The sequence below is a fragment of the Echinops telfairi genome, unplaced genomic scaffold (assembly GCF_000313985.2).
Source record: "Echinops telfairi isolate 266 unplaced genomic scaffold, ASM31398v2 ScPeMD7_16;HRSCAF=60, whole genome shotgun sequence".
Classification (NCBI taxonomy): Eukaryota; Metazoa; Chordata; class Mammalia; order Afrosoricida; family Tenrecidae; genus Echinops; species Echinops telfairi.
Window position 1 is genome coordinate 10,741,516 of NW_022103913.1, and position 24,685 is coordinate 10,766,200.

Genomic DNA, 24,685 nt, shown 5'->3' on the forward strand with positions numbered 1-24,685 from the left:
TCCTTCTGCTACCTTAATACTAAACCTATAAATGTAGACTCATAGATCTATTTCCCCATCCTCATATAAATATATTTGCATATGTTCATGTCTTTATCTAGACCTTTTTCCTTTGACTCGTTGAGCACACGATTTCTGTTTTGGCTCAAAGTATCCTGTCTGTGTAGTATTTGAGATTTTCTAAATATATCTAAAAGCTTAACTACTTTTTTGTTTCTTAATGACACTTATTTCCTTTTTAGACCATATTTTAGTGCGAATTACTATTAATATAGAAGTCTAATTCTCTTTGAGACCCTTTTTATTCACTAAAACAGCTAGGAAATCCATCATTCATAGCCTAAATTATACTGTAAAGCAGGCGTTCTCAAACTGTGGCCCACGGGCCACATGCGGCTCGCTGAGGACATTTATCCTGCCTGCCTGGTGTTTTTGCCCCATTTGTTTTTTTACTACAAAATAAGATATGTGCAGTGTGCATAGGAATTTGTTTATAGTGTTTTTTAAAACTATAGTCCAGCCCTCCAATGGATCTGAGGGACAGTAAACTGGTCCCCTGTTTAAAATGTTTGAGGATCCCTGCTGTTAAGAAAGACATGTTTTCTTAATTGAATGTTATTTAAATTCTTATTAATATGAAGATATAATGAGTGTTTTATTGGTCATTTTTTCACCATGTATTTAATTTTAAGTCATAGATACAGGTTACAGTTAAAATTCTAAAATACTAAGTGAGTTTACTGCTTCTATATAGGTACAGAATAGTGCTGTAAAGAAACAGTTAAAAAGCAAATTCACATAACATCATTCTTGTTTTTTATCATTGGCTTGCTTAGTAAATCATGTGGCATCTTGGTATATTTCTTGTTACCATTTATGGCAGAGTGCACGGCAATTTGGTGAGTATATGACATTATGCCTTTTGGTCCATTCTTACACATGTTCAAGTCTACAAAATATTGCCAAGAGATAAGAAGTGGTATGTGATCACAACATAAACTAGCTGTTTGTTATCTATTAGAAACCTCAATCTGATAAAAATTGTTTACCAATTTTGCCACCATTTTTAATCTCTGAGAAGTTTTACCAAATTAGGGAAGCAATTGAGTTTGGTTTAATTTTATTCGTGAAGAACTGGGGAAATGGAAGAGGTAGTAAGATACCCTGAGAAGTGATCAGATAAGCTTAATAGGACACACTGAACATCGTAAGGGTCTGTCTTAGATATTATTTTAAAATGTCTTCAAAACCAAGATAACCGAGAAATAAATGAGACACTTTTGAAAATTAAACCTAAGTGTAAGCATTAAAGGAGGCGAGGCACTCAGTAATATGTATCAAATATGTAACAATATATATTTTGGAAAGAAAAATTAAAGACAGCGTTTGCACAGCATTGCTAATTTAAACAACACCCATTCCTTAGAACACTTGTCTAAGGAATAGACAAGTATGTAATCAAATATTACTAGAGTATTTTATAAAACATACCCAAAACATGCTAGGTAGAATAACAGAGGGAAAGTAAACTGTGGAAACAGGATTTTAACAGTTAGGTCCATGGCGTCTTATCAGGTTAAAGATTGGAACTAGACTCTCTAATGTACAAGTATTTAAGGCAGACTTTAATGTACATAATAAAATAAGAGACTCATTTACCACGAAGAGCGGACTAAATATATATAGTATATGCTGTTACAGTTAGAAGTATAATTTTATTTATTAAGCTTTATTGTGAATTTTAGATGAAGTTTTACGGTGCCAATCAGTTTTCCATTCAACAATTCATACACATTTTGTTTCATGTCATTGGTTGTAACTCCCACAATGTAACATCACTTATCCCACATCCTATTTGTTTCTGATTTCCAGTACTACCTCTTTTTTAGCCTTTGTAAACTTTACCCTTGAGTAAATGTTGTCATTTTTGATCTCTTGTGTTGATTTTAAGATGCATGTATCGAACTGTTATTGTTTCCCCTGTAGACTTCTCTATTGTTTTGCTGAAAATTGAGCCAGAGCCTTTCATCAATCTTTATTGATAAGTAAATCCTAGTCTCTTATTGAGATGGTTTATTGTGCCAGCCTGGCCAATATACACAAGTGGGATTAACTGAAGGGCAGAGAGAGAAATGCCTTGGTGAGCCTCGCCTTTCTTGCCTCTTGTTCTTTGATCATTGGACCAGTGTGCGGCTGCCTCAATTTAAACGCTACACTACCTGTGGGAGGCCACCCGTGGACTGTGTCATTGTAAGTTGAGGTCCCTTTAAGACATCTCTGGAGCTGGGGACTGGCAGTTGGTGACCTGGCTGGCATTTGGTGACCTGCCTTTGATTGGCTGCTGTGCTGAAATAGCCTAGCTCTCTCTGTAAATAGAGGAAGATCTGGCAGCAGACTAGACTTGAAGGCCTGCTAGTCTCTCACAACTCTCTCTCTCACGGGAGTGAGCTGCATTGAGTTATTTGTAGTGCTTTATAATTTAACTGTTTATTTTTTGTATTATATATTTATCTGTATATGATTTAACAGTTCATTTCTTGTTATATATCTAATTATCTTTATAAATAAATATATTAAATTATCAGCAATTTGGTTTTATCTCTCTAGAGAACCCTGTCTAACACACTTATGATTTTGAGTTTTGTTCCACAGTTTTCTCTGATTCTCTTCAGGGCATTTTAAATGTAATGTTTTTGTGGAGCAGTTGGTACTGGTTGCTGGGCACTATCTTAATGCATGTCATCTTTGGATTCATGTTGGGGTTCATGTGGTCCATTAGTCCCGTGGATTGTTTCCATATGACTTAAATTTTCACAATTCTTCTTTTCATTGGGCAAGAAGAGATGAATGTTAGCACCCCAGTTGATCTTTAACAAATAAGATACTATGTTGTGTCTTCCAGTTTCATCCGTGGTGACCATGTAAAGTATGAAAACTTTTTAGTGTGAAAACCTTTTCATGAATTTTTATTTTAAATCATTGTATTGGAGGCGCATACAGCTCTTATACCAATGTGTACATTATTTTTATCAAACACACTTGCACATATGTTGCCATTATCATTTTCAAAACATTTTCTTTGTACTTGAGTCCTTCGTTTCAGGGCTGTTTTCTCCTTCCTCTCCCGCTTTCACTCCATCCACTGACTCCCTTCACCAAAGTTTCTGATATTCGTTTCCCTCCTGTGTGTGCACCTGTGCAAGCAAGGGGCGTTATACATCAATCATTGTGATCAGTTTCTTCTTTCTCCTTCTCCCCCCACCTTCCCTCTACCCTCTTGGTATCACTTCTCCCATTATTCTTCCTGAGGGGTTTATTTGTCCTGAATTCTGTGTGTTGAGAGCTTTTATCTCTACCAGTGTACATGCACCAGTCTAGCCAGATTTGTAAGGTAGAAGTGGGGTCATGATAGTGGGGAGGAAGCATTAAAGAACTAGAGGAATGTTGTGTGTTTTATTGGTGTTATACTGCACCCTGGCTGGCTCATCCCTTCCTTGTGACCCTTAGGTGAGGGAATGTCCAACTGTCTAAGATGGGCTTTGGGTCTCCACTCCAACCTCCCCCCTTTGCCTCTATATAATTGTTTCTTTTGATATCTGGTACCAGATTCCTTTGACACCTTGTAGTCACATACTGTTGTGTTTCTTCCCTTTGGGCTTTGTTGCTTCCCTGTTAGATGGCCACTTGTTTAACTTCAAGCCTTTAAGCCCCCATATGCTCTATCTTTTAATAGCCAGGCACTATCAGCTTTCTTCATCACATTGGCTTATGTACCCATTTTGTCTTCAGATACTGTGCAGGGAAGGTGAGTAGTACATAATCAGAGGTTATTAGAACAAAATCTTCTTGCATTGAGGGAGTACTTGAGTGGAGGCCCAATGTCCACCTGCTACCTTAATACTAAACCTATAAAATATATTTACAAATGTACATGCCTGTGTTTAGACCTCTATAAATACCCTTTGCCTCCTAGTTCTTTCCTCTATTTCCTTTTGTTTTTCTCCTGTCCCACTATCATGGTCAGCCTTCATTTAGGTTTCAGTAATTCTTCTCTGTTACATTGCCCTGATCAAGTCTTACCAGACCTCTTACACCCTCTTCACCACAGATTTTGGATCACTTGTTGTTCCCTTTTCCGTGGGTTTGTTCATACCATTTCCTTTCTCCCACTTCCCCCTCTCCTATGTTCCCCCGGAACTGTGGGTCCCGTTATGTTCTCCTCCAGATTGTTTATCCAGCCTGTCTTATCTAGGTAGACATGCAGATATAATATGCACTACAATGAGAGCAAAACAACAACAACAAACCAATGACAAGAAAAGAAAAGCCTATAAATAATTCAAGGTCTGTTTATCTTAGGAGCGTTTTCCGTTTGAGTCTGATGCGGATGCCACTCCCTGGCCCCAAAGTCTATTTTTGGTACTCCCTCTTAACTTCCTTGTTCTGCTCCGTGTGGTGGGGTCAGATCGGGCGCAGTTCCCACAATGTGTATCCATTGTTGACCCTTGTAGGGCTATGGGTCAGTGAGGGATTTCATGTTGGTAAGTGAGGGATATCATGCCTCCTCTCTGCTTGGGTGCTCTGAGTGGTGATAAGGTCCTCAACTCTTGGTAGGCCTGGATGTGCTCCACTCTGTCTTCCTCCCCCTTCATTTTCACCTGTGTGCTCTGATCAGATATGTCCTTCTCCCTGAGCTATAGCTTCTGTGCTGTCTTCTAAAGTGAATTCTTCTGGGGTAATGGGTAGCTCTTCTCGTAGTTGGGATTGGGGCTGGCCCCAGGTATTGTATTAAAGGGCAATTTATCAGTGAACTGTATAAATGTTCAATACTAGAAATGTGTCCTATAGAAATGTCTGTTCAATAGAGCAAGGATATAGGACAGCATTTTTATGGTATTAAAATATTGGAAACAGGCAAAATTTTAAAAAGAAATGACCTTCAATACATTTGAGTGAAAAAAATTAGCATAAAAAGTATTTTCCCATTTTTCATATATGCAGCAAATGTTTTTACATATCAGATTTTCTGATTTTTCATCCTTTTACAGAATTAAAAAAAATTTTTTTTGGGGGGGTGCGTACATTTCTTATCACAATCCATACATCCATCCATTGTGTCAGCCACATATGTACATTTGTTGCCCTCATCATTCTCAAAACATTGCCTTCTACTTTGGCCCTCAATATCAGTTGCTCATTTCCCCTCTTCCTCCCCACTCCCCCCTCTCTCATGAACCCTTCATAATTCATAAATTATTATAGTTTTGTCATAAGTTTCACTGTCCAACGTCTCCCTCCACCCTCTTCTCTGCTGTCCATCCCCCTTTCTACCCCACATTCCCTCCACCCTCCAGGCATCACCCCTCTCACCACTGGTCCTGAAGGAGTCATCTGTCCTGGATTCCCTGTTTCCAGTTGCTATCTGTACCAATATACATCCTCTGGTCTAGCCAGATTTGTAAGGTAGAATTGGGATCATGATAGTGGGGGAAGGAAGCATTTAAGAACTATAGGAAAGTTATATATTTCATCGTGGCTACCATGCGCCCTGATTGGCTCGTCTCCTCCCCATAGCCCTTCAGTAAGGGGTGTTGCCTACCAATGGACTTTGGGTCTCTACTCTGCACTCACCCACCTTTACAATGATGTGATTTTTTGTTCTTTGATGCTTGATACCTGAGCCTTGTGATAGCTAGTGGTCACACATGCTAGTGTGCTTCTTCCATGTGGGCTTACAAAATTTTTTTGTCATTGCCCATGTGGATTTTTATATTACCTCCCAGGACTATAATGGATAATGATGATTCTGAAGTCGACCACACATATAAACCATTGACATATTAATAATAGATTTTGAGCTTATACTTAATTATAAATCCTAATCTAAAAACAGTTAGTTTTTATTATGTGGTACTTCTTGATATTTGCCCTTAGAAGATATCACTGGAGACATGATTACTATAACCAAGTGTGGTGAAGACCATAAGATCGTCCCTGGCTATCAGAAAGAATAGCCTCTGAGATATTAAAGACTAATCTTAAAATAAGCAGCCACCTAAGTGAGGTGGCTCGCAACTCCACATAGCAGCACACCAGCCTGTATGATCCCAGAATTGTCAACAATAAAATCCTAGACTAAATAAGATAATTGTTTTTGAGTTTAAATTTGAGCATCCAGATTGCAGAAGGCTATGGATAAAAATAAAAGCCCGATTCATTTGCAGCGTCCCCACATCAGTGAATCCCTTTTTACCATTGACTAGGGATGTGAATAGCCTTGCTGTCAAATAGAGTATATTGGAAAGTAGATTAATGCAAATGTAGTTTGGTTAAACTTTAATGGTTTGTAATTTTCTTTTTTTAACCAATTTTAATTTTGTTCTGGTTTTTATTATTTTCTGCTTCTGGATTGAGTTTTTCTGTGTTATGTTGATGTAGGGTTTTTTTGGGGTATGATTTTCATTTATATGAAATCTAGGAAAGGTAAATCTATCAAGACAGTAACTAGATTCTTTTGTAAGGTTATGGCAGAAGTTGAGGGGAAATAAGGAGCTAATAATATGAGTACAAGAATGGTAACCAGAATTCTTTTAAAGATATTTAGACCATTGAATTGTATGGTATTTGAAATATACACCAATAAAACAGTTAAAAAATTTTAAATTAAACAAATCAACGCATTTTTGCATCTCTCATTCATTTTTCTACCATATTTATATTAGAATCATTAATAATTTCTACAGAATATCTTGGTGGGATCTATATGTTATATTTTATTTGTGCAGGAAATTATTCTTTTTGTAATTCATCCTCGATTTTTTTTGACATGTGGATAGACAGATGGTAACCATAACCATCATCAGGATAGAGAACATTCCCGTTACCTCTGAAGTCTATTATACTGTCCGTGTATTCAGTTCTTCTTTCCCCTCAAACTTTGCAAGTACCTATCTTGTTCCTCACCTCTGACTGTAGTTTTATCTTTTCTAGAATATCGTATGAATCAAATTGTATAGTTTGTGTGTAATGTATGCATTTGCGACTTATATATGTGGCATATACTAGCAATTCATCAATTTATCCTGTTGATTATATGGTATAGCATAATGTGTTCAATCATACCTTGAGGGCCATTTAAAATTATTATATACATAGTTGTAACTACATCGGATTTAATTAGTTAGGGTTTTATACATATTCCATATTTCAACCACATCAAGTAGAGTCGGACATTTGCTACCACAATGAGTTTCTAACCATTCTTTTTCTACATGCATTCCTTGATATGGTCCCCCCCCACCTCCAGTCATGTTCCCCCTCTCCCCTCTTTGTTAGTCTACTTACTGTCCCTATAGGTTATAGGGACAATCCTTGGTTTCTTATATCAAAAAACGGAAAAACATAACACAGCTTCTCCATTGACATAACATCTCTGAGATACATTATAATATGAACAAACAAAAAATGAAATAAGCAATGGAAACCCAAAATACAGAAATTTTGTAAACCAAATCAGGTCCACCCTGCATCATAGTGGCGATCTACTGACAAAGTTTAAATGTACAGGTCCTCTCTGTGTAGTGACCGCTTTCCACCCATCCCTCAATTTTAACTAAGGGGGGCTTCTCTGGAGGCTTATTTCCTATGTAGTTCCACAAATGAATCTTGGGCTCTTACTGTCATCCATTGTTTTCGGCACCCTGGATTCTTGCAATTTAGGCTCTGCTGCGGAACCCTCCTTTGGCTTTAGATTATATCTATTCAAATCCTTTGGTGACTAGTGATGGTGTGCTTCTTCCATGTGGACTTAGTTGACATCTCTCTTAGATGGCTGCTTGTTTGGAGACAAGCCTTTCAGGCCCCAGACGCCATTTTATCTGATAGCCAGGCACTGTCTAGATTCTTCGCCACATTTTGCTATAGTACCTATATCTTCTGAGTTACTGTCCTGAGGGCAAGTATCAAGCAGGGTCTCATGCAGATACCAATGGTGCTTCGTAGTAAAGAACATTTTGCTAAATTGTTCTATCATAGGTCCCTGCATAAAGGGCTGATCTTTCCCTTCTAATCTGGTTTTCAGCACATGATCATATGTTTCGTCATTATTATGTATAGGCTCTGGTTGGATGGGTTTTGTATGTTCACATGGAATGTCCACAGAAGGATGGTACCTTACTATCTATTGTCCTGCCGTCTGATGTTAAAGCAAATTCTTCTTTGCAGTTATAGTCATCTGGGAGAAAATGTGTTGATTAATTGCAAACACTATATAAAACTCCATTTTGAATTGGGAAAGAATGTTTCAAGACAGTTCTGTTTGATTGTACCTTTATTCAAGACACAGTATCAGATGATATGGCAAAAGATGTTATGAAGAGAAGCTTTTAAAAAATATGCTTTCAGGTACTTGTTTTCATCCCTTGACAGGTCCTCACAGTGAAACTGTCATCTTGTCTCCTTGAAGGACATTTTTGGGGATGTTTTCAAATTTAGACTATTACAAATAGAGGAAGTATAGAAACGGTTTTCCACACCAGCAGTGTGTTCACGCTAGAAATGTATGCAATTTTCAATTACTTCATCTGTCTGTCTGCCCTTGAACTGTAGCTGTAAGTTTAGCCATTCTCCTATGCACTTATGATCTGTAGTAGTTTTAATTAGCATTTTTTACAATGAGGAAGACTGTTTAAGAAAGTATTTGCATATTTGTCATGGATCTGGTGAAGTGTCAGTTCATTTCTTTTGCCATTTATACAGTGTTATAATTAGATTTGATTTATAAAAGTTTTGAAATCAGGCATTGTGCTTATTCCTATTCTTTTTCAAAAAAAAATTTTTTTTGAATTTCATTTAGACTTCTCATATGTATTTTAGGATCAGTTTATGAGTTTCCTTAAAAATTTCTTGATAAATAATAATTTCATTTATAAACCATCTGACGGAGTATTCACAGCTTAGCCATTCAGTTTTTTATCAGTATATGTATATGTATTAACCATGAACACATAGTATCTATAATTGTTGATGTACACACAAATACATGGACATGAGTGTATGTATATGCATTCTGCTAAATTTGAGTTCATACTGATGCCTCTCTTCTAATGTACTATAGTGAACTTTCTCGGCAAGTTTTTAAAATATATTTTGACTACTATAGTTGTATTTGGAAACATTTCAGGAGTCTATGTTGCTGTCTCTTAATGCCAGTGGATTAGTCTTTAAGTTGCAAATAGCAAAATTGAAGTTGATTCATACTTTTTGTGGTTATTTTCTTACTGTCAGGTCTTCTGTCACTGACTGTATTTTACTCCTTTAATTCTTCTTAAAAAGTTGATGAATTTTTAATCATTTCTTGTTTTTTTTTAAAGAATGTAATATGCCTGTACATTTACTGAGTCACATTATTTCTATACACAAGATTTTCTTAAGTTTCATTCAACATTTCTGTTTGTATATCTCTTTTCATGTTTCTTTCTTTGGAATGTTCTTTCATGGCTTTTTTTTCCCTTTTTCTTTTTTGACTTTTCAACTAATTTTTTTCATCTTCTGAGTTCTTACCAACAGATTTTTTAATTTGTGCTTTTGTTTCCTTGGCCCTTATTAGTTCCACTTAGAATAGAATACAGTAGTTTTCATTTTTTTCTACTTCCTATTTTCCCATTTATATTCAGTGATCCTAAACATTTAACAACTACATAAAAGGTGAGAGATACACATACCTTAATTTTCTCCAGATGTGTATTTGATTCTTTTTCTCTCTTAAATCTCCTATTTTTATCTTTCGTAGATATGCTTTCTTTTCTGTAGTCTGTATTATTTTCTTAGATTTGCTTCATCACTCTCAGTCATTGCAGAGGGGCTAGTCATTGTTGATAGTGTAATGTTACGCCCATTTAGATTTCTGTGAGATATTACATTCTGTAGATATAGATTTGACTTCACTAATAGGCCAAATGCCTTAAGCATGTAAAGATCTGTTCTTATTAAGTAGTCTTCAGGTGTAAATACAGACAAGTTATATAATTAGCTTCATAGTAAGGATAATGAGGGGAAATGAGGTTGGGCTTAAAAGTGTATTCTAAATTTTGTAGTAATACAGTATTTAATTGAGGCAGTATTTTTGTAGGTTATATGAAGACAATTTTTCAAAAAATTAACTATTTCTTTTTATCTGTATTAGAAATTTTAGAAAAAAATTTTGGGGTGTCTCTTAGAAAAAGTGGCTTCAATTATAATGAGCATTCCAAATTGCTAGGTGACTGTAATTTTATCCAAGTAAAAAGTAAATAAATTTGTGTTTGAAGAAATACAGCTAGAATGCTCTTTAGAAATAAGGATGGGTAAATTTTGTTTCCCATGCTTAGAGCATGTTTATTAGTAAAGTACAAGTCCCCAGAGCATGACATTAAGTTTGGTGGAAAGTCTGTGGTATAAAGTGGAAGACCAGACCCTCAATGAGATGGATGAGAGTGACTTCAACATCAAGCTCGAACAGCAATAGTTCTGAGATTAGCATAGTGTTTCTTTCTATTGTCCCATAATACTGTCACTATGAATTGGAACCAACTAAAGGACAATTAATTTAAAAATGTATAATCTACATTCTATTATTTCATTTTAAAATAATTTTCTTCTTTTTCCCTTCTCCATTAACAGATTGCCTTTGAAGTGGTTTTGAAAGTTTTGAGTTATACAACACTTCATTCATTTGCTCCTTTCTGGATAGACCTCTTTCCAGCAATGATTACTTCGGAGTTACCAGTGTTACAGTAAGTATGGTAGTCTTATTTAAAATGAATGAATGAGTGACTGTTTCTTAATAAAAATGCTGTCTTAAGTGACACATGTCAAGTACAAGGACACATTAAGGTGGGGAGTTATCATAGCTATCCATTGCGCTTACTGTTTTAATTCCAGCATATTCTCTGATGTTCAACAAGTAAAGTTTTAATGTCTTATTTTAGGGGTCACCAAACTATTACCCAGGCTCTAAACCTAGCATGTTGTCTATTTTATAAATGAAGTTTTATTGAAACATATCATCAATTATTTTGTTGATAGTGACTGCTCTGTACTACAGCGGTAAACAACGTTGAGTACTTTTGATAGAGGCTTTATTGGCTGTATTTGCAAAGCCTGAAAAGTTTGTCTGGGTTTTTTTTTTAAATCATTTTATTGGTGACTTATACAACTCTTATCACAATCCACACATCTATTCATTGTGTTAAGCACATTTTTACATTTGTTGCCCTCCTCATTTTCAAAACATTTTCTTTCTACTTGAGCCCTTGGTTTCAACTTCTTATTTTTGCCCTCCCTGCCTCACGAACCCTTGATAATGTATAAATTATTATTATCTTTTCACGTTCTCACACTGACTGATGTCTCCTTCCACCCACTTTTCTGTTGCCCATTCCCCTGGGAGGGGGTTATATGTAGATCATTGTGTTTGGTTCCCCTTTTCTTCCCCCACCTTCCCCTTCCCCTCCTGATATGGCTACTCTCAATATTGGTCCTGAGGGGTTTATCTGTCCTGGATTCCCTGTGTTTCCAGCTCATATTTTTACCTGTGTACATGCTCTGGTCTAGCCAGATTTGTAAGGCAGAATTGGTTTATGATAGTTTGTGGGGGGTGAGAAGGAGAAAGCATTAAAGAACTACAAGAAAGCTGTATGTTTCATCCGTGCTATACTATACCCTGACTGGCCCGTCTCCTTCCTGGGACCTTTCTGTAAGGAGATTTCTAGTTGCCTACAGATGGGCTTTGGGTCTCCACTCACACTCTCCCTTATTGACAATGATATGATTTTTTTGTTCCGGGTCTTTGATAGCTGATACCTGATCCTATCAACTCCTTGTGATCACACAGGCTGGTATGCTTCTTCCAGGTAGGCTTTGTGGCTTCTCAGCTACATGACTGCTTGTTTATTTCAAGCTTTTACGACCCCAGTCTGAGTTTTTATAAAACAAGTTTGTGGATATCTGTCCCATATCTTACTCTTTCTCTGTGCTCCTTCATTAAGATTTTTGTCCGCCCCCTCCCCCCCCAAAAAAAACAAAAAACAAAAAAAGATTTTTGTTCCCATAGATTGAGATTATTGAGTTATTATGGTTGCCAGGTGTTATTTAGGGAACATAAATATTAGTGTTTCTGATGACATCTTGTTGAATTTGTTGGAGTTGTAAGATAGGTTCAGAAGTCTTATTTTGAATTAGCTGGAAGATGTAGTCACTGTTAATTATAGGGGAGAGCCCTGGTGGTGTAATGGTTATTAGTTTGACTGTGATCCGAATGGTTGGCAGTTCGAAACCACCAGTAGCTCGGCGGGAAGAGAGACTGGGCTTTCTACTTCTGGAGACAACACACAGTGTGTTGCTACAAGGCAGCACAGACTCAATGGCAGTGACAAGAAAGTAATTATAGGGTAGACACGTTCTCTCCCATAGCTTTCATTATGATACAAATCAGGAGTCTACATATTTTGATCTAATATAACAATAATTTGAATGTAATCGAAGTAATCACCTTTTTGGTAATTTGTTACCATTGTTCCAGTTCACTCATATACATGCTTTTCTGAGACACTGTAGCAACCTTCTAATTGGTCTTGTGTCCTTCTGCATTTCTTTCAGAGTGCTGAGATAAAAAGCTGTCCCTGTCCTTTCCATGCTTGAGATCAATATTTAAACTCTTTTCTCCAAATACAGAAGATAAAATTTGTATTCTACGTACTTAGCATTCACCTCTTTAATGTAGTTGTAGTTTAACAATGTTGGTAATCCTACTACATACTATTTTCTTTGTATCTTTTGTTTCATTTTGTTTGTTTTTAACTGTCTACAGTGCCTACAGACTTCTACCCTTACTTGGCCAAGTCAGTAAGAAACTCTTGATGGTTCTGATGCTTCCATAAGGACTTCTTAACCCATTTTAGTTGGGATGGTTGCTCTCACTCTAATATGCTTCTATAATATAATGCCTATTGTGTGTCTCTAGTACCATACTTAATATATTGCTTTATTTATCAAGGGTTTGTGAGGGAGGGGAGGTGGGGAAGGAGAGATAAAATGAGGAGCTGATACCAAGGGATTAAGTAGATAGAAAATGTTTTCAGAATGCTGAGGTTAACAAATGTACAAATGCATGGATTGTGATGAGTTGTATGAGCCCCAAATAAAATGATTTTTTTTAAAAGAAAAAAAAAATAAAATAAAATGATTTTTAAAAATTACAGAAAAACAAAACAAAAAAATAGGTTCACAGCTGACTGTGCCAACTTGCTAAAAGAAAAATATATATATATATATATATATTGCTTTCTAACCCTCTTTGTTTCTGTCTCACCCACTAAGATGTGCACCTTTGTGCCTTGTTATTATATGTCCAGTTCCTATCACACTAGTTCCTAGGCTCTTAATAAATAGCTATTTGATGTAATATAGAACAGGTGGTAGCTAAATAGAGATTATGTTTGAAGAAAGGTTAATGTGGAACAATGCTGTTATATTACGCTTTGCTAGTAACTGAATATTTGTTTGAAAAAAGGGAAAATCTGTGTAACATGTCTATAGGTTCTCTGTAGTGGTGATCTGGAGATAAATGAGCTTTCATTTACATCTATTTGATCTATCATTCAGTTATTGCCTATGCGTAATTTTGAGATATGTTTGTTGCATTTATTATCTTACTTAATTCTATATTCATTGTAGAGCTAGCAAACCGATTTCTCTTTGTATTTGTAAATTGTAGTTCTTTTCTCTGAAATTCAACATATATTGTAAATTTATACCCAAGATCTTCTTTAAAACAAATAATGAAAGTTATGGTCCAGACAGTGTTAATATGCAGTTTAGTAATCATTTTTCTCATCTAGATATTAGGAAGGCCATTCTCATACATGATCTTGATGTTAATTAAATATTATAATCAGATGATTTGCCTTATGAATCTTGTTTTCATATTAAGCATAATCAAAATATTCCATCTATCACATACTCCTGTACCAGGAAGTATGCTTGGTTTTGTGGACAGTCAACATGTAGAATAAACTCAGTCCTTGTTGCCATTAACCTTATGAAGACAGATATTAATCAAAGAATTTTAATATGTTTCTTAATTTAATAGATTTTTCTAAAGATTAAGGTCTAAAGTAGGAGTTTGGGTTAAATGAAGAATAAGTGAATAGAATATTAGTTTCAGACTGGAACAATGATTTATAGAGAGAAATTGAGGTAGGGTTTGGATCTGACATAAAGCATTTTCACTTGCTAGAAATTCAGGAATTGGGCGAGTGGCATAATAAGCCTTATGTATAGATCAACCAAATGTTCTTCTTCAGACACTAACTGCAATAACAGCACTTCTTTCTCTGGCCCTCACCTTCTAGAACCAGGTCAGAATTCATAAATTAAAAGGACACAGTCCTTCAGAATGTCAAATAAAGTTCAAGACTTGGTCACTAGCTGTAAGCATTGGAGGCCTCCAGGTTTCTCTCACTTCTGATCTGCTGACTATTAATTTAATAGTTCCTTCTACCTCAGTATACTAGAAATAAGCTCATAGGTTTCCATCCCCTTGATGCCGACTTTCTGGCACTGGCTACTCCCTTAGGTACACAGCCTTACAATGAATGATACAAATCAAGATCAATGTAAAGAAGGAGACTTGACTACTTTCCAGTACAGAACTGTTTTGTCACAAAGAGCGTGTATGGTATAGAAAATTACTTGAAATTCCTCTTCTAGCCATAGTCTTTATAATTCCGACAAACAACTGGGTGGAAACATGTAAATAGGGTGTATGGAATTCTAATATGGGTATTAGTCAATTTTACTATTAGTTTGGCTATAAAATGAGTCATCCAGAAGCAGGAATTGGGGCTCATTTTGCCCCCAATTAAGAAAACCCAAATATGGAATTTGTCCTTTGGATCTTGAGATTCCTATACACTGAACTCCCTCCATCCGGGAGACACCTGTGCCACCAAGGAGAGCCAAAGAAGTTAGGCAGCAGCACCAAGATCCAGAGCACAAGATAGAGTGGCAGTCATTCTAGTTCACAAAGGTACAACCTTTGGGCTGCAGATTGCTGACAGTGTGGGGTGCGGTTGCTGACTCCAGAACTAGAACTGAGCACTTTGGGCACAATAGCTTGCCCTTTGGGCCTTTAGCTGCAGCACTAAAGGAAATTTGTAGCAGAGGCCAACGTGAGGCCTAGGACCAGGAAGATGTTTAGTTTAACGCATGACTGAGGAGAGGCTCTCTTGACCAAAAGAGCTGTATTTTGAGCATTTCAGATTTTGAATTAATTCATTGATTAATGAAGTTATAGCCTGCTAACTTCATTAATGAACCCCATAATCATGAATATTGTCTGTAAGTTCCATATGACCATTGCAGTAACTTCAAATCTCGCACAGATTGCCTTGGCAAGGGTTAATTGTTCTCAGAGGGTAAGGAAGGTATATCTGACCTCTGTCTTAGGAATTAGCTTTGAACTGATGTTGAGTTTGATTTTCCACCACCTTTGTGAAGTGAAAGAAAGTCGGATGTTGCCCCCACATCATTTCTATATGTGTCACTCTCTCAAGAACACTCTCAAGGCATCTAGAAAGCATGTTTTCTCTTCATTTCTCTTTATTGGGACCATATTAAAGTAGTCATGATGAATCTCTCCTAAAATCAGTTCTTCATGTCATTAGCATAAACTCTAAGGTATGTCTTGGAAGTCTAAAGAAGAAAGACAACCTCCAAAACTCACTGCCCTTGAGTCATTTCCCATCAATAATGACCCCGTAGGGCAGGGTTGAACTGTCCTGGTGGGTTTCAACAACGAGCTTTTACAAGAGTGGAAAGCTGCATCTTTTTCCCTGGAGCCGAGCTCGCCTCTGGTGGTTTCAAACTGCTGGCCTTGTGGTTAGCAGCCCAACGCACAGCCATTATACTACCAGGGCTCCTTCAGAACACTTAAATTGCTTCGGAAATTTTGACAGCTTTATCCCTCAGAAAGCAACAACTAAGAACAAATTATTTTTAAAAAGAGTAAATCTCACAGGCTACCTCCTGATCTTTGGCCATAAGTCCTTTATATGTTTAAGACTTCGTTTAGTCCCCCACCCCTTTTGTACTTTAATGTATAGCTATTTGATTTTTCCTGAGGTGAGTTTAATGCAATTTCCTAATATAGTTGTCTATTACTGTTAGTATCATAATCTAAACCACACAGTCTGTTATCATATGACCATTATTTTTTTGCAGGGTGAGGCCACTCAAAGTTCTTGGCTTCACTCTTTTAGGAATCAGGTATAATCGAGCTAAGTGAAAATAACTCTGAGCTCTTTTGAAGCATGAATATAATTTTTGTATTTCTTTCATGTGTAATCCTGATAGTATTTTCTTTGCCTTAGGCTACTGTTTTTCATTCTCTCTGGGTTTTTTTCATAAACACATACTGTACTGGCCCAGATTGGCAGGAACAATATTAATCTCAGTCTCCTCCTTAGTCTACTCACATTCATTAGGTATAATTTCTTGCTTGGGAAGCATTTCTGTCAGTAGCTCCCATTGCAACCACTGTCCTGGGTACATTGTATCAGATAGGGATAAGAAAAAAAGGTGGAGGGAAAAAGAAGGAAAAAAACCTCACCTTTCGTTTTAGGCATGGGGACTATGTCATCTAGCCTCATCTAATATCCAGTTCTATAGGTCATTTTGACAAAGGATAATTCAACAGTGGTTACAACGGTATATTGACAGGGAACTACCAGAAACTCAAGCCAGATTCAGAAGAAATTGTAGAATGAGAGTTATCATTGCTAATTGTAGATGGACCTGGCTGAAAATGGAGAATACCAGAATGATGTTCTCATTATTCTTATTTAATCTATATGTGGAGCAAATAACCCAAGACGCTGGACTATATGAAGAAGATTGCAGCATCACAATTGGAGGAAGGTATATTAAGAAGCTGTGTTATTCAGATAATGACCTTGCTTGCTGAAAACAAGGGAGAATTGAAGCACTTAATGATAATAATCAGAGACTGCAGCCTTCAGTATAATTTGCAATTCAGTGTAAAGAAAATAAAATTTCTCGCAACTGGATCAGTAGACAACGTGATAAAGGAAGAAAAGATTAAAGTTGTCAAGGATTTCATTTTGCTTGGATTTGCCATCACTGCTTTTGAAAGTCTGCATAAGACTTCTTTAAGAGTCGAAGAGCAAAGATGTCACTTTAAGGATTAAAGAGCACCTCAAGCCATTTTCTGCAGCTTCATTGTATGTGAACGTTGGACATTGAATAAAGAAGACCACAGAATAAGTGATGCTGGTGAATTATGGTGTTTGCAAAGAATAATTAAAAGTACTTTGGATTGTCAGAAGAACAAACACCTGTCTTGGGATAAGTAGTCTAATTGTCCTTTAGAATCGTGGATGGTAAGACTTGTCTCATGCATTTTGTCATGTTAAGAGACACCAGTCCCTGGAAAATGACATCATACTCGTTAAAGTTAGTTGGCCATATAAAATTATGATAGCCCTCGATGAGTTAGATTGACAACAGTGGCTGAAGCAATATACACAAACATGATACATGTGAGGATGGTACTGGAGCAGGTAACACTTTGTTCTCTTGTACATAAAGCCACTATGAATCACAGCTAAGAGTATGCACCAACTAACCATGTTGTTTATTTGCTTGACTTGAAGCCCAGATCATTGGCCACAGCTCATAAGTTGGTAAAAACCCAAACAAAGGGAAGGGAGGGGGCGGCGACTGTCAGTAAACGCCAGCTAGAATTGAACTCTTGAGTGCAGTAGTGTGCTAAGATTGGAATGGCCAACTTTGGAAGCAAAAAGACCTGTGAAAGGTGTTGCCATATCTAGATCAGAATCAATGGCTACTTGACCTAAAGTATAAAGTAGCACTGGAGATGAGAGGGAGGCAGAAATTCAGAGTTTTGTAAGAAGTGATCTGATTCTTCCATTCTCCCATTCTTCCAGTTCTGTCCAGTAGGTGGCTGCAACAGTGGACTCAAACATAACAATTGTGAGGATGATGCAGAATCATTCTATTGTACATATGAATGCTGTGAGTTGGAGCTGATATGACACCTGACAATAGCAAACATATAAAATTGAACATTAACCATTTTCAAGGGTTTTGGAGAATATCTGATTACTTTGAATTTGCAAACCCCTAGCCTTTATTATTTTCATAGCATCTTTCCCCGAAAAATGTTTGTTCATGTGTGATTGAGAGTAGAAGGATAGCTATTTCAGTTGTTTGTAACTGAACAAAAGAGGACCAACCTAAGTGCTTGTTGTTAGGGAAATATATATGTATTTTAGAGCACCAGTTAGTAGAAGTACCATGTATTTATATGGAAAACATTAATTTATTTGAAAATTTTATATATAGTGATTTACATCTCAGTATCCATGCAAAAAGCATAGATATTTATGGCAGGGCATTAATGAAACCGCTAATAATATTTATTCTGGAAGAAAGTTTAGAATTGATAAATGAAATACAGCTTTTTCTTGTATTTTTATATAAATTCTACCTTTTATAACAGCATTTTATATTTTATATTCTAAAAAGCACATATACATACTCAGCTGTTTTGTAGAAATTACCTATCACCGTTTAAATTGGTTGTAATTGGCAAAGTTAGAAGTAACTTGTCCTTTTTTGTACAGTAAATTTCTCAGGCACAAGTTGGTTTCATCAATGGGTAACTTAACATTATGGAACTGAGATATGTAAAAGCATCAAATGTCAGTTTCAATTATGATATACAAAAACATAATATATGAATTCTAGTATCCTGATAGTAGGAATATGAAACTCACATTAACTGTGAGATCTAACAGGACAACCACTTCATAGCTGTATGAACATATCCATGTTTGTCAGCTTTTCAAAGCTTTTATTTTCTCATTTGCAAAATTGGGACAGTAATTATGTTTATGCAAGTTTGGGTACATGTTTTAGAAAATAAGTAAAAATTCTCATGAAACCATGGTTTATTTGGCATATGAGAGAAAACAGTATAATTTATTATTGTTGCTCTTTATAGAGACAAATAAGTGAATGGACCTGCTATTGCTCATAAGTTATACGTTTACTAGAATCTCATTATCTTGGAATATTTGGAAGGAGAGTAACATGAAGTAAGAGTGTTAGAATAAAGTGTAAAACGGCTTGGACAGGGGAAATGGTAAAAGCCGGTCCCATTGAGACTGTTTTGTTAGTAGTGATTATGGCAATTATAGTGGAAAGAATGTGAGGCTCAATTAGTATACCCAAAAGGATTTGTTTGCAAGAGGGTTGAGATAATGGTTGGTACATTTCTATGAGTTTTAAGTAGTAGACAGCATAATGGTTACCACAAAATTTTGTGTAACTATTTAAGGCAATACTTACTAGTTCGTTAATGTTATTGACATCAGAGAGCTTGAAGTAAGTCAGAAATGGATTTAATTTTAGGTGTGAATTAGAGTTGGCATTCAGGATGCATGCCATATTATAGTTAAAAATCCAAAAGGTCTGGAATGTGTTCGGATTTGATTGGAATCATGTACATAAAAGTTATATGTCAAGTGGGTGAGATCACCAAGGCAATGTTGAATGCAAAATATAGCAGACTCTGAAGGCTTATATGTTAAAAGATTAACAAGAAGAGGGAATGGGATTAAGAAAACCATTTAGTGCAGCAGATTAAAAAATGATTGGCAAGAAGAACATAATAAAATTTTAAAAGAAGGAAATATAATAGTGAAATATGGGTTTACCATTATTTGTGGACTCTTTCTATTATAAGCAGAGCTTATATGTGCAGAGTTTATTAGTAATACACAAAGATAAGTCAGAAAGTACTGCTATAAAAGTTTCTAAGCAATAATATGTAAATGTAAAGCTATTGTTTATACACTTCTGACAGCCACAAAACCATTCTGAATATGTATGAGGTTAGTTCAGAAAAATCCTGCTACAAAAGTATAGAAACCTTCATTAAAGAAAAATACGCAAACGCGAAGCTCTTGCATCTTGACACATACTCTCGGTCTACATACTCCATCTAGGTCTACACAGTTCTGATTGTGATACTTCTGTCTCTCTAACCTGTCCCAAAAGAATTCTGCATTTTCCAATTTACAGCACATCAAAGCAGCAGTTTTAGGATCTTTGAGGTACTCAAATTTTATTTCTATGAAATTTCAGAATAAAAAAAAGTATAACTAGGCACGAGTCCAGGATGTATGGAGTAAGAGTTCCCAATGAAGTTTCACAGCCCTTGATAACCAGAAAAGAATGAATAGTGTGTACATTGCTGTGATGGAAAATAATTCCTTGCCATAACTTTCTTGACCTTTTCCTCTCCAGTGCAGCTTTTAAGTTTATGAAAGCTTTTTCTTAATAAGCTCCTGTGATCATCCTTTGAAAAAGGCCTATCATTTTGGGAATCCTCAAAATCAGTTGCCTTAGCTTCTGTCCTGCTAACCTCTCTACTTTGGGTGTAATTGATCCTGCAGATCTCTGCAGATGCACCTGTGTTAGTCCGGGTAGACTAGAGAAACAAATTCGTGGACACTCATATGTATAAGAAAGAGCTTTATATAAAAGTAATTTTTAAGAAAGTCTCTGGGTGCCATCAGCCTAGTCCCATGTGGTTTATTAACAGGAATGTCTGGAAGGGAGAGAGTGTGTCCTGCCTCCAGTGAGCTATTTATCTCCTTAGTCCCTCCAAATGAGGTCATCAAGCTGTGAACTGATTGACAGGTACCTCCACCCCTTCACTCTTAATAGTCTCAAGTTGGCACCAGATTATATAACTACCACAGCACCCTAACAAACTAAAACAAATGTATTATAGAGTACATTTGTCTGCAATTGTTGACTGATCATAGAAATCAGTTTAAACATGTTGTATTTGGAATAAACCAACAGATAATATGAGCTAGAACCTCAGTAGCAATGCTTTTTTACTTCCCTTGGAGAATTTAGTGAATCAATTTGATCATAATATGTGTGCTTTTTCACTGCTTTGTAGGAGCTAGCCGTTCTTGCCCTGTAAGAACTGATAGTTAAAATTTCAGGCATTTTGCAAGCTGGTTAAACATAACATTATAAAAAGCTTAACTGATATTAAACATTCTAAAAATAAAGGTGATAAACAGTCAACATTTCACTTCCCATTTATTTTCCTTATTTTATCTATGCTCTGTATTATCAATGCAGATTCAATTTAAAGCTATATCAGACTTACAGCCAACATCCATTAATGAATAGGACAGAAAATTGAGATCAGTCTTCCAGTACTTGAGAACTGTTAATCAAAGAAGTTGCTCACACTATTAACTTGTGAGTGAATCTTTAACAAATATCTTTGTTGTTTTACTTAATCCTTATTAAAGTAGACAAAAATGTCAACTACCTTGTAAATTGAAACTATTGATCATTTACAACCATAGATTAGCTATAATTAAAAGTTTAGCAAAACTATCAATCTTTTTGAAAGAATCAGTAGACTACATGGAATTTACAATAGAGTATTGTATAATTCTTTGTTATTTGTAAATTGTATGTTGTGCAGAGAGTAACATAATAATCTGAATGTGCAAAATTTTTCAGAGCCAGTTACTAAACATACCAGTATATCACTGCTTCTCATGATTTTGTAGACTGATTAAGATTCTTCCCAAGTCTTAATCTTTAATTTTTTTAATACTTCTTGATGGAAAAATAGGTCTTTTTTTCCAACTGTATTTTTTTTCTTCTCTCTTTTTAAAAAATCATTTTATTGGGGGATCTTACAGCTCTTATACCAATCCGTACATCATTTGTATCAAGCACATTTGTACATATATTGCCATCATTTTCAAAAGATTTTCTTTCTACTTGAGCCTTTTTTACTTGCTCCTCTTTTTTTCCTTCCTGTCCCAGCCTCCCACCCTCTGAACCTTTGATAAATTGTAAATTATTATTTCGTGTTTGCTTCAGCAGCACATATACTAAAAGTTATTATTTTCATATCTTACTTTGTCTGCTGTTTCTCTTCACCTATGTTTCTGTTCGTCCCCCTGGGTGGTGGTGGTGGTGGTTAGATGTTGATCATTGTGATCCGTTTCCCTTTCTTCCTCTTTTCCTCCCACCTTCCCCCTATCCCCAAGGTATTCCTACTCCCCTTATTGATCCTGAGGAGTTTATCTGTCCTGGATTCTATGTGTTGAGAGCTCTTATTTGTACCAGTGAACATACTCCGGTCTAGCCGGATTTGTAAAGCAGAACTGGGGTCATGATAGCAGGGGAGGGGGCGTAAGGGGGGGGGAGTATTAATGAACTAGAGGAATGTTGTGTGTTTTATCAGTGCTATACAGCATGCTGACTGGCTTATGACACTTCTGTGAGGGAATTTCCAATTGTCTACAGATGGGCTTTGGGTCTCCACTCCAACACCCCTCATTCACATGGATATGATTGTTTTGAGTCTTCAGATGCCTGATCCCATTGACCCTTTGTGATCACACAGGGTTGTGTGCTTCTTCCATTGTGTGCTTTGTTGCTTCTCTGTTAGATGGCCACTTGTTTGTCTTCAGGCCTTTAAGACCCCATACACTATATCTTCTAATTGCTGGGCACCATCAGCTTTCTTCACCACATTTGCTTATGCACCCATTTTGTTGAAGAATTAGTCTCTTGCAGTTATAATTTTCTTTCATATTTTGTGCAGCCTTTTTCATTTTCACTCTTTTTGCCTCCACTTTATTTTTCTTTTTTGTGGGGGATGCCTTTTATTCAATATAATGTGATAGTAGGCGAGGTGGATAACATTTTTCAATTTGTTCAAGATTACATCTAAAAGTCGTGCTCTGTAGCAGGAGGTAAGGAAAATAGTGGAATATAGTTGCATTGTATTTGATAATTAATTTGTTCACTAAAACAATATAATAACATTTTCTAGGGACTCAACTAATGAAACTACAGCCCATTCAGATGCAGGCAGCGAACTTGAAGAAACAGAGGTCAAAGGAAAAAGAAAAAGGGGTCGTCCTGGCCGGCCTCCAGTATGTATTATGCTTGTCTTCTTTGTTCCTGTAATGGTTTTACTAAGTAAATTGGTTTGGTATGATCTATTTATTAATTCTAGTACTTTTAATATTTTTTATTGGTGGCACCAGAGTTTTGCAAACTCCGTTTCATAAATAACTTAGCAATGACTAGAAAATGGAAATTTTATCTTATTTTCTTTTCAACTTCTCTTTAAGATAAATAGTGGTGCCCATGAAGGCATAGAGAAGATGATTAGCATGGAAAGAGGCATAGTTAATTATGAATGCCCTTCAGAGGCAAGTCTGATTTCTCATTAATTTCTAGGTGTGCCTTTGCTGCTCTTAATTTGGTGTTTGGGATCAATCTGGGATAGAATCTCAATGACACATGAATGTGAAATTTAGAAGCACTCTGGGCAACCTATACTGTGAGAACTATCTTTAGAAACAATTATTTAATTAAAGGGTGCATATGCTCTCAGAGATAGTAGTGTAGATATATTAAGAACTAGTCTGTATTCAACATTAACTTTTATGATGTGATTTGCTGTTTGCAAGGTGTTTTTTCCCCTCATTTTAACAAAAGTTACTATGGAAACTCATGATTTTAGAGCCATAATAATGTGATGAACCCTCATTTACTTATTACGCAGCTTTATTAATTAACAAACTATGGTGAGTTTGTTTCATTTGCCATCTCTTCCTCTTCCTAATGTTATTTTAAAGGTCATCATCAACATAATTTTATTTGTTGTATATACTTCAGTATGTAGCGCTAAAAGAAAGGGGTATTTAAAATTTTTAGGTTTACCACAAAATTATTATTGTACCTTATGACATTACCACATCACCACATAACTAATGTTAAGTATTATAATTATTTCACAAATGTTAGAATGTTTTACAATATAGATTATGAGATATCTATTCTTGTAAGAATTTAAAGTCTTGGAAACTTACGGGAATAGTTTTATGTATAGTATGTCCTCCAAGGCCTCCATGAGTTGAATAGAATTGATGGCAGTGAGTTTTTTTGAAAATTAGGACCTCTAAGTTTGTTTATATTATTTCACTGATGATTTTCATAATTTTAGTTTTTATATTTAGGCATCTTCAGGTCATTTTTATTGATAGTATGAAATATGGGTCCTGTTTAATTTTTCTGCAAATGAAAAATTAATGTCAGCACTATTTTCAGCCTGTTGTCAAAATTCAGCTCTCCATAGGTGGGTACATGACTCCTATATTCTTAATTCTGTTCTATTGGTGTATATGTCCGTCATACCAATACCAGATTGCTTTGAGTACTGTGGCCGTGAAGTAGATTTTTAGTTTGGAAAGTGTGAAAATTATTTATTTGTTCTTCTTTAGTAGTGGTTTGCTTATCTTAATTCTCTTTCTTTTCCATATAAAATTGGTGGTTCGTTTTTTTCTTTTTTTAATCATTTTATTAGGGCCTCATATAACTCTTATCACAATCCATACACACATCAATTGTGTAAATTGCCCTCATCATTCTCAAAACATTTCCTCTCCACTTAAGCCCCCAGCATTAGGTCCTCATTTTTCCCCTCCTCCCTGCTCCCCCCTCCCTCATGAGCCCTTGATAATTTATAAATTGTTATTTT

At 35.9% G+C, this 24,685-nt stretch overlaps 1 protein-coding gene across 1 annotated transcript in view; it reads left to right on the forward strand.

The window, feature by feature from the left end:
* The window catches only part of STAG1 (stromal antigen 1), a 296,042-nt gene that overhangs the window by 10,650 nt on the left and 260,707 nt on the right, over nt 1-24,685 (forward strand). The window contains exons 2-3 of the mRNA XM_045287455.1: nt 10,660-10,772; nt 22,970-23,072. Coding sequence (XP_045143390.1) covers nt 10,744-10,772; nt 22,970-23,072 — 132 coding nt within the window. The 5' untranslated portion in view covers nt 10,660-10,743. The remainder of the gene's footprint in view (nt 1-10,659; nt 10,773-22,969; nt 23,073-24,685) is intronic.